The following is a 14,694-nucleotide window of genomic DNA, read 5'->3' on the forward strand; positions in this document are numbered from 1 at the left end:
TCTTTTTCTCTAGCAAATTCTACAAAGGTCTGATTCTGTCTCTTCCTCAAATTTCTAAATTTTTTTGTCTATAATCTTCTGGAACTAGCTCATATGCATTGACCACAGCAGTCTCAATGTGTCATAATCTGTAGAATGTTCATCAGAAAGAGTCAAATAAGCTGCCAATGCTTTACCTACCAAGACACTTTTACTAGGATTGTCCAAATTTCTTGTGACAACTACGATTTCATAGCAATGTTCTCAAATGAGACATGATACATTTCTACTATTTCCTCACTGAATTTAGGTATTAGGTGAAAATTCATTGCCAAATCAAAACCTGGAGTTAAACCTGACACCTTGTCAAATATACCTGTTATTCCTTGTTCATGAGATGCAAAGGGATCTGGGTGTCCTAGTGCATGAATTGCAAATAGTTAGTATGTAAATGCAGTAGATAATTAGCAAAGCTAATAGAATGTTAACATTTATTGTGAGGGGAATTGAATACAAGAGTAGGGAGGTTGTGCTTCAGTTACACAGGGCATTGGTGAGACCACATCTGAAGTACTGTGGACAGTATTAGTCTCCTATTTAAGGAAAGATGTAAATACATTAGAAGCAGTTCAGAGAAGGTTTACTAGATAAATACTTGGAATGGGCGGGTTGTCTTGTGCAGAAAGGCTGGACAGGCTAGACTTGTATCTGCTGGAGTTTAGAAGAGTAAGAGGCGACTTGATTGAAATATATAAGATCCTGAGGGAACTTGACAAGGTGGATGTGGAGAGGATGTTCCCTCTTGTGGGAGAATCTTGAACTTGGGATCACTGTTTCAATATAAGGGGTTGCCCATTTAGGATAGAGATGAGGAAAAGAATTTCTCTGAGTGCTGTGAGACTTTATTCTCATCAAAAAGTAGTTGAGGCAGAGTCCTTGAATATCTTTAAGGCAAAGGTAGATAGATTCTTGATAAACTGGGGGGTGAAAGGTGATCAGGGTTAGGCAGGAATGTGAAGTTGAGGTTAAAATCAGATCAGCCATGATCTTACTGAATGGCAGAGCAGACTCAAGGTGCCAAATGGCCAACTCCTGCACCTAATTTGTATGTTCATATGTTATTATGCATTTATTTATTTATTTATTATGCCTTTCTTTGTTCAGTTCAAATTTCTTGACTTCTCTTTCTCTTTGCAATTCAAAGCTTTCCTTTTCTCTTACTTTTTGAAATTCTAATTCAAGTTTTCACATTTCTCTTTCTTCTTTCCTTTCTTGTTCTTTTTCTTCCCTTTGTAATTCTAATTCAAGTTTGTCATGAAATCCATTTATACTGTGTCTGTGTGTGCTATGTAAGCTTGTAGTCTGCAGAAATTGTAAAATTTAAGGTACTGGATGTACCTTAGTAACAAGGATGGGACCCGCTCGGAGTCTTGTGATAGGTCACCAGACCAGTCTAAAGGTCAGCGAACAGCTCTTCTTGGGGAGTCAGGTTTTAGTCAGTCAATTAGTCAGTTTTAATCAGAAGAGAAATGTCCCAAATAGGGGAGGGGGCAGCAAGAGGTTGTAGTTAAGTTAAAAAGAATAAAAAGGGCTGCAGTTAGCAGCCTTTAAGTGAAGTGGGCTTGAGAAAAGTCCTGAAGATCCAAGAAGGCAGCCGAAGGTTGGTGTCTCCGTGCTGTGGGCCATTGGGGAAAATGTACCCCTTTGGAGAAGTGCTGTTCTGCTTGGCACAGGCAAAGATCTGTAATTGTGCTTGTAAGTTGATGTTTGACTGTACTTGGAAATATAGGGGAACAGAATCTCCAAAGGCGAGATTGAAATGTTGTGAGGTGTACTGTTGTTGAAGCTGTGTGACTGGAAACAACTTTTGGAGGGAATTCCAAGGCAAGATCTTCAAATGTAGAGATTGGAAACCCTCAGGAGAGAGATGGAGTTTCAGTGAGATTGGTTGACTCACCATGTGACTAACATCTGGGTGGGTTGTTGAGGAATCCATGGAATCTGTTTTGGTTGCATTTAGCATTTATTTTGTAGTGTGGTGGGTTCAACCACAGCTTGTTAATTCACATGTACCTCATACTTACCCTAAATGTTAGAGCATACAATAGATATTATTAATTGTTTTATCTTTCTAACCTTGTATAGTAAAGTTTATTTTTGTTTGTCCAAAACCCGTGGAATCCTCTGGCTTTATTCATTTAGTAAGCGTCTTAAATCTCAAACTTTGTCTGCTTTAATCAAAACATTCTTGGTCTGGGTCTGGCCAAGGATTGTAAGAAGTTGCTTCATTTGCAACTGAATCCTAGTTAACTTAACAAGAGTGGAATTGGGATTAGTCTTTGTTGGGTCCCTATGATATGAAAAGAAATCCAAAACTTTATTCTTTTTTTAAAAAAATGACGTTTTGTTGAACCCAAAAAACAAGTCATATGACCATAGAATTAGCCCTTTGTTCTAGAAGCTACCAACAGGAGTTACAAGAATAAAAGAATTTCTCTCAACCAGTGAAATCCAACACCTCATTGTACAAACCCCTTGTAATCAATGAAAGCAGAGGAAGTGCAGACTCTGGCTCCCCAACCTAAACTATCACAAAAGCAAGGAATCAAAACTCATTATACCAGAAGGGATGCTAGTAGCCACCTCATCCCTAAGGGGAAACATTGGAATTCTGTGCAGAAGTACAGAAACTGATCATTAAGCTGTAATTAACTATTAATGGGCCATCTCACATGACATAAGCCTTTGCCCTTTTGGACAGTTTTAACATTATACCTTTGCCCTCACAGGCAGTCTGTTGTTTTAACATCAGCTTGAAAGGGCGTCAACAGCGCAGCAGAGCAAGCAGCTAATCACTCAACTCTTTGAAGCCTCTTTGATTTTAAAAGTCTCTGATCAATACCTGCCAAGTGGTCTAAGCACAGAAAGCTCATCATGTTGCAGCATTATTTGTTTCAAGGATTTTCGCGTTGTCATCTCCAACCAAAAACTCATTGGGACTAAACTTCTCATTGGACTCTGACTCCGGAAGTCACGTGAACTAATATTCATTTCTGTGATTGTTGTAGTGATACTATCATCCATAGTTGTAAAACGTTTTTTTTTATTTCCCCCCTTACTATTTGCACGTGTAGTGGAGTGGGAAGTTCCGGATACTCCTCCCCTGGGATTTGAAAGTGAAATAAATTAACCTTCTGAGTTAATCATTATGTGATTTTGCTGCGAGTTATTAGTAAATTGGATTCCACAAACCAAGGGTTTGGGAAAACATGTCACACCACACTTCAAAAATAATTCAAAACACCTTCTGCTTATGGACAGTTGGTGAAAGGAAATAAGTACAGCTTGCTTGTTTCTCTCCTATCCATAACATATGTTCTTTCTCAGGGTTCAAATGTTGAGCCAATACCGCAACTATCTCTGTTTTCGTACTGCCTACTTTTAACTCTATTTTCAAAATTTCTGCCACTGCTTTTAAGTTAACCTTCGTTCATCATTGCAAGTCACTCAAAGGTAAATCCTCTCTTTCGAGGAAAGTTTCAGCAATAGACATAGACATTTTTAACTTTTCAATGAATACAGCAAAAGTCAATTTGAAATCCTGCTCATGTAAACTCTGGCCAAACCCACTTTGCTTATCTCAGCCTGTGGATTCAAAATCACACAAAAAGCCTGCAGTTTTGTTATGATCCCCATAGAATCCTATTATTTTTTAAAAAGAGATTTGATCTTTCAGTTAATGTTAGAAGAATGACAAGATTTACATTTTAATACTTTTACTGTAACAAATGACAAAAAGCACCTTGTATAAGCACTTTAGTTGTAGGCAACTTAACTTTAAATTACAGGGAGAAACTTTCCTCTTTTATAATTATCACACATTCCACTCTCCACAGGATTACAGTCCTTATAACAGTCAACAGTTTCTCCCAACTTCCAATGGGTTCCCTTATTTCCACTTCACCAAGTAATAACTTTGAGTGACTGTCTCCAAGTGCTCTCCTCAGTTTTTGGAGAGTACCTTAAATCCACCACCAGCAGTAAAGCCTCTTCTGATGATTCTCCTTCCTCCTGGCCATGCCAGAACAAATCTCCCAGAATCCATAGAAGCTGATGCATTTCTTTGACTAGAGACCATCTCTCTCCCGCCCCTAGCTGTGGGAGCTAACAAAGTCAAGCAGCCTTTCCTCTCTGATTACCACACAGAATCTCTGCTGTCTGTCTCTAATATTTATTGATTTATTGGGAAGTCTGGAACATGGTCTCAAAAATTGCTTCCTCTCCCCTCTTTCCCATGGCAAAGTAAAACACATTAGCCTTGTATCTAGGTAGAAATTAGCTATCCTTGATCACAACTTTTGTCTTAGAAGTAAACAGACATTCTGCAGCATTACTATTTACAATCCAGTACCTTCAACACCTTTCTGGGACTTTGAGAGACTCAAAGGCTACTCATGGGCCTGAATTTTGTGCTCATTGGGCACGCACGATTAGTGGGCCCGGGAGTAGGCGGGAAACCGTCTCCCGGCCACAATGGGCCTCCAACCACGATTTTACGCTGGCTGGCCAATTGACAGTCAGCCAGCATGAAGTGCACCTGGAGAAAGGCTCAGCACTGCCAGTGGGGGCAGGAAGAGGGCGGGTGCCGATGTCACCATGGGTGCTGGTGAGTACTTCCACTGAGCTTCCTAAAGGCAGACAGATGCCTTCAGACCTCCAAATAATAAAAGAAAGCACAAAACACTGCAAAAAAAGTCCATGCAGCACAATCCAGCACCTGAAAGCATACCTCACAAAAAAACAGTCCCCAGATATTTCTTTTTATTTCATATCCGAATGGAGATTTCATCCCGCCCTTGGATGAGGTTTCATCAAAAGTATAAAATGTAAAGCCCGCCTGGTCGATTGGCCCATCCACCAACTGTAAGGTTGGACGGGTCACAAAAAATCACTTACAATCGGGCCATTAATGAGCTTAGGTCCCCGCTTAATTGTCGGCGGGCGCTCTTCTGACTTTTGCACCTGCCCATCAAGCGAAAGGTCACGTGAGTGCATGATGATGTGGGGATGCTCGCCAACATCATCTCGTGCGATTTTATGCCCGTTCAGGTCGGGCGCACGCCCGCTCATGGGACGTAAAATTCTGGCTCTTGGTAAACTCAGAGACTGCTGCCATTATGTCCAATCATAAGTACCTTGCACTTTCTTCTCAGGAAAGCCACCTGCCCTTTCTTTGATTTCTAACAATCAAACCACCCAGGCTTACTGTCAGACAGATTGTAAAACAGGTCATATGACCCCCTTCATTTATCCTAAATTTAAAGCTATAGACCCAAAATATAATACTCTTATAAACCTTATAATTGTAACAGACTCAGTAAACAGTTATGTACGAAATTACCTGTTGAATTCACTAGCTAAATGCAATTAATGTTTGGAATCACTAAATAAATACAGTAAAAGTAAAATTTAAAAATGCCTGTTTAGTCTACATCTACTGTTATAGTTGCCAAATGGCCCCATTAAGAATTTAAAACAGAAAGTGCTGGAAAATCTCAACAGGTCTGGCAGCATCTGTGCATAGAGAAACAGAGTTAACGTTTCGAGTCTAATATGACTCTTCTTCGGAACTGTTCCACCACCATCTTCGAGTTCGCCTCCAAGCCACACACCGCTCTGACTTGGAACTATGTCACTGTTCCTTCACTGTCACCGGGTTAAAATCCTGGAGCTCCCTTCCTAACTGCACTGTGGGTGTACCTACACCAAATGGACTGCAGAGGTTCAAGGAGGCAGCTTATCACCACCTTTTTAAGGGCAATTAGGGTTGGAAAAATATGCTGGCCTAGCCAGCAATGCTCACATCCCATGAAAGAATAAATATAGAAAGAAATCAACTTGCATCCATACATTCGGGGAATGATGTATTTGAATCCTTACATATCTCTATTTCTCCATACCCTTCAGTGTCTTATACTGATTGAAGTAAAGATTAAAACACGTTAGAATCACACAAGTAATCGAATGTGGCATTAACCAATGCAGGTAATTTTAAACATGAGCATGTGCAGGAGTCATTACAAAACAAATAGAACAGCATGTGGAAAATTCAGAAGGCTCTGGGGTTTGTATACCTTTATGTATTGCAGGAGAACAAAAGAATAGAAATGCTATTCTTCAAGTCATGACATCAAAATAGCTTTAGGAAATTTGCTCCTACCTGATTTTCTTCAGGCAATTCATTCAAGTGTTGACCCAATCCAATAATATGTACAAGGTATTTGAGATAGAAAATGAATAAAATGTTTTTGCCTGCTTATAAAAAAGGCTAGGTATTTTCCACATACCACAGACATGTTTAATTCTTTATATTCTGAAAATAGACTTTAAACTTTCTGTCTCAACACAAGCTTCCTATATTACATTCCTCTATTCTTGCAATTCAAAATGCTAATCTCACACTTACTTCCCATAATGCATGACTGAAGAATAATCATATGGGGTCCCCAGATTATTGGTGTCCAGTTTCACAAAATTGAACCATGCTCCTGTAAAGTAATACACACAGAAATAATTGAAATAACTCTTGTTTTAACCAGTTTAATACATTTATTTACTCTCTTTATCTTCAAGAAAGTCATCATCAGAGGGTTTTGACTTTTACTTTGGTCAACAAGGGAAATGTTAACTTTCACCAATGGTGTATGATAGGCAACAATAGATGGGCTGTCCAATATACACCCCTCTTTTCCATTGGGTTGGGTGCTTAACGGTGTCCAATCTACTGGCTGCTTTGCACATCAGAACTTCCTCAGTGATTATTAATTTTTTCTGCTGGAACAGAGCAGGATTGTTGTCCCATGATGCTGCGGATATATGCCTCATATTTAAGCCCTATCACATTGAGTAACTTACAGACAGATAAGAAGGATAATAGTTTCCCTGCCAACTGGTCCAAGCAGCAATGAGAATGTTAAATCTATTCTTATTATTTTCTTACTGAAAATACTTTTTCTCCCTTTTTTGATTTAACGCTTACTGAGACCAGTACTTTGGGACCTGGGCCAGATTTTTGGTCGGAAAGAAGATAGGTGCCAAGATAAAATAGTGCCAGCATCATGTGTGACGATGTCCCGCCTCTGTCTTGACATTGGAAATTTTCATGGTGGCAGGGGAATTGCAGGCCTGAAAACTGGCCTGTACTTATGTTAAGGCCAATTAAGGTTGTTAAGGGACTTGTTTAAATCATGAATTTTTATTTATAGAAACTTCATGGAGGCAGTCGGCATTCAGAAGCTGATGGCCTCAAACTAGTTGAAGGCATATATGGACCAAGTCAGGTGAGAATAAGTGAGGCAGCAAAAGTTTTTGCAGGTAAATGACCAAAGGTTTATTAGAGATCAAAGGGCTTACCTGTCTTTTCAAGGAAAAGTTGCAGCCATCTTTCACAGGTCAGGGGAGGAATCAGCCTTAACAACTTTGTCAATTCACCCTCCTGGCATCAGGTTGGCACTGGATCGGTGAGCCAGGCCGTTTGGACTCCATCTGTTCACCAGGAATGTGCAGCTGAAAACAGGTGCTGCATCCTCAAAAATTGAGGCAATTGGAAATGAGGAGCAGAATCATGCATAGGAAGAATGGAGCCCAGTGCATCAGGAAGCTAGAGATGAGGGACGAGGATCTTCACTCTAGCCCCAAAAGTGTATGGATAGATTCTGGGGCCAAGTAAATCCCTTTAAGAGATACCTACAGACTCCTCTATGGGAGCCCAGATGGAGGTATGGAGCAATAAAACCAATGCTACCTGCTCAACATTGCAGCCATCAAATAGGACATCAGGTTTTTGAAGATGCAATTCCTGTGTCTGGAACAGTCAGGTGATGCCTGCCAATGCCGTCCTGCAAGGGTCTTGGTCATTATGGTGGTCTGCAGCACTCTCTATAACATGACCCTTCAAAGAGATGTGGACCTTCAGGATGGTGAGTCCCTGGAAGTGGACAGCTCATCTGGGCATGAGCAGGATGTAAGATATGAAGAGGAATTGAAGGCAGGGGAAAATGATGGAGATGATATTGAATAGAGAGATTTCCCTCTTGCATAATAGGTTGGCCTTCTCCTGCCACCTTCCAGGAAGTGGACCTCCCTCATCTTCCTCATGGCCTCCAGCATGAGATCCAGATCGGCATTAGTGAAGCGAGGATCTGTCCTGCCTTGATTGCCAAGCCTTCGGCTCCTGTGTGACATTTTGCTTTCCTGTGGTGGAGTGGAAGGCTTTGGCATACTGTGCATACCTCTCCCCCAGGACAGCCAGCAGCCTCTTCTGGCTGCCATGGGTGTCTAAATGAGTCCACAGCTCATCTAACCTGCCTCCATTCCTGCCCCCACTCATTCTAATTGTACAGGAAACTGGTTTCCATATCAACTAAAGGCTCGCCTCTGCAAAAATCTGAACTTTAATCAGTTTCCCACTGGAGGTGACTGGAGGAAACAGACTCAGCTCCTATTTCCTGCCTTTGCCGTGAAAATTCAGCTTCTACTGTCTCATCCCACTTTGTCCTGTAGTCTTCCCCTGTCCCAGTAGTCATTTGACTCAGGAACAAGCCTTGTTTCCCCGGGGTGTATCTCTCTATGCTATTATTGAGAATTAGGAGAAACTACAGCCAACTTAGGTCCTATTAACAAGGACCTCTATGAAGAAGCCTGTGTTAGAAGGAAGTACTTCTCCAAAGTTGCCATTGACCGTCATTGTGACTTTCTGAACAAAGATCTGAAAATGAGTAATATGTTGGCACTATTCTATCTAGAATGGTAACCGCAACACTCAACTTCTGCTGATCAGTCACCTTTCTGGCAGTCACAGGGGGATCTTAGCAGAGCAGCCCACTGCATTGCTTTGGCATGCAGTCAGGCAGCTGACAGAAAGAGCTTGATAGTTCTATGAAATTGCTTGATTCTCCAAGCAGAACCTCCATGTTAACAATCAGCATACAGGATGCTGCCATGACACCTTCACCCTATGATATTCAGCATTCACTCATTTCATCATAGAGAAAAAGCATATATTAAGGATGGCTACTGGGTAATATGGCATATCTTCTCGTGCCAATTGTAGTAAAACTACATAGGATAAAAGAAAATTTACGTTAAAAAATTAAATTGGCACAAAGTCAATCTGAAACAAAAAAGTTGTTCAGTAAGACCTTATTAAAAACAGGGATGAACATCGCTTTTACGAGTTGCAGAATCTGGCATCATTTTGCTGAAGAATTACTTAACTTGACTACATCAAAGACATTAAAAGAAAACAAATGGAATGTCAATCAATGTTGGGGCTGTACTTCAAAAAGCCTATAGTTGGCAAGCAACCACTCCAAGGGTGTTGTTCAAAATTAAAAGGTTTGAAAACCCAGACCTGTAAAGTAGGGTTGGTAGGATGATCTGTTTTCCTCAGCATGATTTTTAACCTGAATGATTTGATAGGAAATGTAATTTCTCCAAATTAAAGTATAATAACTTTTTGTCTCTACAAGTGGCTGGTGAGACATTTTGAGGTTTCCAAACACAAGAGAGGAGCAGTGCAACAAGGCTTATGTAAAATTTAAGCCGGTGAAAACTTACTTTCTATGCTTGGAAAGGTTATGTGGAGTTCTATAGTATACGCCAGAAAATATTTTCAGAATTATCAGTGATGGCTGGCCATCCATTAGGTTGCAAAGGTGGTGCCAGCTCTAGCATTCTTATATAGCAGGAACTTTACCATGTGGACAGCATTCATTCAAAGGAAATTTCTTTGCCCCAATATAAAGAGTTGTGAATGAACAACAAAACACTATGCACATTTTTTACTTTCATATAATTCCAACTAATTACTTTATTGTCTCCTCTAGAATCCTTTCAAACCCACTAGAGCACACTTCTGTGAAAACCAAGGCAAAGAGTTAATTTAGTATTTTTAGCATTTATTGATTGTTCATAAGATTTTCCTCTTGTCCAGTTGGCCTAGCTATCTCCCTCTTTGACTTGACCTCAGTTGCAAACACAAATACTTTAAGCATGCTTACCTTTCAGAATATTTTCTTTAATGATGGTTACATAGTAATCACGGTCACTTCTACTTTGCTCATGGTTAAAACCAATTGAATGTAGTAACTCATGCTGTATAACGCCAGGTTGTACACAACCATGTCTTTCCAATGAAACAAACTGTATATGTCTAGTATAGCCTATGTTTGACCAACAGCTAAAAAGAAAATTAAAATATTAAATATATTAAAAATAAATTAATATTTATATATAAAAAATTATATTAGTTATCTTTGATACTAAAATTGTCAAATGAAATGTGGAATTAAATTAACTTAAATAAGGGGTTCCACTGGCAGAGTGAGTAAACCCATGAAGGGATGTGATACTGAGTCATACATGTATCAGTCTGGGCAACAATAGAGACTCTAAATTTTGTTCAGTTCCCCAGAAAAGGTAAGGGAAATCAGCTAGTGCTCCTGCTGCCAGAAGCTATCCAGTGACCCACTACATAAAAGTAAGTAATTGAGGATATTCCACGAGTACAGAATCAGTTTCAGCAATGATGCACTCATGGTTAAATAATGTGTATCAAAATTCCTCCATTTGCTATTTTATATAAAATGGCTAACATGCTCACATCAAATTTTTGGAGGCCAGATTGAATCACCCTGAAATCCAGCACAGTGATTAAACCACATCCACACAAAGTAATGCAGGCAGCATGTTGCTTGTTACTTATACGGATTACTCGAAAAAAGCAGCCTAACATTCAAACACTTTTCAGTAGCTGCATGCCTCAGTAGGGGACCCAGTTTTGCGTGAGGCCAGTACCTCTTAAAGCTAATCTGCGCTATACTTAAAATCAGACTGCATTGTCATAGACGAGGTGCATCCTGGCGGTAGAGGGGGCTGAAACAGGGTTATAGAAGAGTTGAAGACCAGTGAGAATGTAAAGAAATGGTGCAACACGTTAGGGAGCATTTCAGAAGGTTCCCATATGCCATGCTGGAAGCCTTAGTGCAGGAGGTGCACAGTAGGAGAGAGGTCCTCTTTCCTCAGGGGACCAGGTGGCCCTCCAATCAGATATTGAGATGGGAGTGGGATTGAGTTCAATGTCAGCAGTCTAGCCCTGATGAGCTGGATGCAGGGCTGAAATAAGTTTGTGACCTCTCACAAGTAATCAAGATTAGTTAATGTATCTTCACATACCATAACCTTACACACTACTCCATTTAGTACAGCCCCTTCACTCACCTACCAACAATCCCTTTCAACCCCGATCCATACCTCACACTTGTTGCCTCATCTCACCTTCAACACTTAGCACTGCTGCCAGCCACACACTCACATCACACGGCTAGTAAAACACTGTCAACTATACAACTGTGGCACATGTTAACAAACTTGGCAGCAAAAGCTAAACAGCAGGGAACGGGCACAGTGGCTATGGTCACTCCCATGGAGGAGACAGTATTCAAAATAATTGAGACAAAGGCCAACAACAAGACAGAAACCATTGCAAATAATGGCATGTTCTTACCTCATCCACCTTCTCCATCCCACTTCCCCTTCACCCTGCAATTTGTTATGATTTACAATTTGCAGCTCTTGATGTGCCACCCATCCCTTACTGTATCTGCCCTTGTGCCTTTACGCGTTTTGTGGTAAAGTGAAGTACCCTGTACTTTTAAGAGAATGCAAGTGTACTGATCATGTGACAGCACTAACAAATCACTGTACAGCGCGGGCAACTTGGAACTGTAAGTCTAGTTCTGGAGGTTTCTGAGTGAGCACATATAATCTGGTGCGCTGCCTATGTCTCAATAAACCATCGCTGTTTATTCTTACATCATCCTCTCCCTGTTATTGATTGCAAACATCAGTTGATGAGTACATAAGAAGGTGTGCAGTTAGAGTTCGATTGACAAGCGAATTCACTGACCCAAGACATAAAAGTGGCGGCAAGGATAAAAACATTGCAAGACCCCTGAGTGTGAGTCCACATGATGTGTGAGCAAAGCATAGGAAAGAGCATCTGTACTTACTTGTAAAATAGGCGACAGCTGGCAATTGGAGCAGAAAACAGTGCTGCAGTTTAAAATTTTTTAAAAACCCTACAGAATCGCGATCGCGGGGATCCCACCAAAAGTTGAAAAGAGTGCGAAACCCAGCAGAGAAAAGCCGACAGGTGCAGAGACAGAGTTTTAAAAAAAAGTGACTGCTCTTAAAGTGGCAATGCATTTAAAAGAGTAAATACATGAAAGGTGGCTATGGACAGAAAATTGTAAAAGACCCCAGAGAGAGCATAACTCTGTGGTAAGCCATCACTTAAATTCATCATTGCCTGGAAAGCCTTTCGGAAATGCAGTTCCCTTGCAGTCATTCACGATGCCACAGTTCGGGCATGTCAATCCATTCAACCCCATTTCAGATGACTGGTTTCAGTATGTCGAATGCCTAGTGTTCTTTTTTACCACTAACAACATTGCAGGGGAGGAAAAAAGAGGGCAATTCTTTTGTCCTCATGCAGGGGCAAAATGTATGGGCTGATCCGTAGCCTTACGACACCTAGCGCCCCAGACTCAAAGACGTTTGACGAGTTAATAAAAATTGTACAGAGCCACCTGAGACCAAAGCCTTCAGTTACTATGCAGCGCTTCAAGTTCAATTCAAGGAACAGGCTTCCAGAGGAGACAATAGCTGACTATGTGGCCATTTCAAAGGCATTAACTGAGCATTGCGAATTCGGAACATCCATTAGTGATGTGTTGAGAGGCCAGCTGATATGCAGGATTTGAGATGATATTACCCAAAGGTGTTTGCTAGCTAAGCCTAGTCTAGACTTCAATAAGGCATTAGAATTACCTATTACGATGGAGAGTGCTGTTAGAAATTCTGAAGTTATAAAAGACACAAAAAATGGTGCTGTCCATCTGGTCGAGCAGGACAATCAGACAACAAGAGGCGCGAAAACTTTGGACTCTACGGAAAGGTGGGAAATGAGCTGTAGCTCCAGGTCATTGAAAAACAATGGTACTGCAGTGAAAACCCACAAAATGAACGAGAGAAATGAATCCAGGCCTCCAGTGAGCGAACGACAACTCAAATAAGCCGAATGCTTTTTCTGGCACCGCTATGGCCACATAAGGCAGCATTGCAGAGAAAAGCTAAAACAACACCTTAAAAACAAAAGGAAAAATTGTGAAATATGCCTTATGGAAGAGCCAGGAGAAATAGAATCATACATCCATTTGTTATTTAACCTCAAAGTGGATAGAACCAAGCCAATCCAAGTAGCCATAATGATCAATGGACAACCCATTAAGATGAAAGTTGATACGGGAGCGTTGATGTCCATCATTGGAGAGCGTACATTTAGATATCTGAGTAAAGGAACCCATCCTTTGAAGTTAGAAATTTCAAACACAAAGCTGAGGACTCACACGGGTGAAGAAATAAGACTGAAAGGGTTATGTCAGGTCTCATAGAAATATGGAGCTCAGTCTGAAAGATTGCCCATACTAGTAGTAGCCGGAGGGGGACCCAGCTTAATAGGCAGCAACTGGCTCGAAAAGATTATATTGAAATGGGCCAAAATTTTTCAAATTGCTACAAAAGGCCTACAAGACTTATTGCAAAGATACTCTTCGATTTTTAACGATGAATTAGGAAGGATTCGAGGGCTAGAGGCCCATATCAATGTGGACCCAAACGCAACCCCCAGGTTTATAAGAGCCAGACCAGTCCCTTACACTTTGTGGGGCAAGGTAGAAGCCGAGTTGAACAGACTAGAAAAATTGGGCATCCTGCAGCCAGTGCAGTTTGCTGAGTGGGCGGCACTCATTGTACCTGTGCTAAAGACAAACCAAAGCATACGTTTGTGCAGTGACTACAAACTAACTGTAAATGAAGTGTACAGACTGGATAGACACCCAATACACAAGATTGAGGAGTAATATTCAAAGTTAGCAGGAGGCACTACATAATCAAAATTAGATATGAGGCATGCCTACCAGCAGGTACAGTTGGAAAAGGACTCTAGAGAACTTGTCACCATTAATACGCATCGTGGATTGTATCAATACACAAGATTGCCCTTAGGGGTCTCCTCTGTATGTGCTATTTTTCAGAAGGCTGTGGAAAACCTGCCTCAAGGTTTACCCCATGCTGTCGTTTACTTGGACGACGTTTTGGTCACTGGACTAACCGACGAGGAGCGCTTAGCAAATCTGGAGGAGGTGCTCAAGCGATTTGCCCAAGTGGGGCCACACTTAAAGAAGGAAAAATGCCTGTTTCAAGCCAGAGAGGTGATTTACTTGGGCCACAAGGTTGATGCACAGGGCCTGCACCCTTTGGAAGAGAAAGTACTGGCCATTCGCGAGGCGCCTGTCCCGAGAAATGCCACTAAGCTTAAGGCCTCCTTAGACATGTTAAACAACTATAGCCGACTCCTCCCAAATCTTTCGACTGTCCTGGCCCCATTGTGTGGCCTACTTAAGAAGAACCAAAAATGGAGTTGGCAAGCCCCGCACCAGGATGTCTTCCTGAAAGCTAAGCAACTGTTGAGATCATCAGCCCTGTTGGTCCACTTTGACTCCAAAAAGGAATTAATTTTAACATGTGACGCATCCCCTTATGGCATAGGGGCTGTTATTTCACATAGGATGGCGGATGGGTCAAAGAAACCCA

The 14,694-nt window shown here is 41.1% G+C and overlaps 1 protein-coding gene across 1 annotated transcript in view; it reads right to left on the bottom strand.

The window, feature by feature from the left end:
- The window catches only part of LOC144685063 (hatching enzyme 1.2-like), a 132,809-nt gene that overhangs the window by 50,706 nt on the left and 67,409 nt on the right, over window positions 1-14,694 (bottom strand). The window contains exons 4-5 of the mRNA XM_078549598.1: window positions 10,041-10,219; window positions 6,446-6,527 (exon numbers count right to left, since the gene is read on the bottom strand). Coding sequence (XP_078405724.1) covers window positions 6,446-6,527; window positions 10,041-10,219 — 261 coding nt within the window. The remainder of the gene's footprint in view (window positions 1-6,445; window positions 6,528-10,040; window positions 10,220-14,694) is intronic.

Source organism: Cetorhinus maximus, chromosome 9 (assembly GCF_964194155.1).
Source record: "Cetorhinus maximus chromosome 9, sCetMax3.hap1.1, whole genome shotgun sequence".
NCBI classification, from domain to species: domain Eukaryota; kingdom Metazoa; phylum Chordata; class Chondrichthyes; order Lamniformes; family Cetorhinidae; genus Cetorhinus; species Cetorhinus maximus.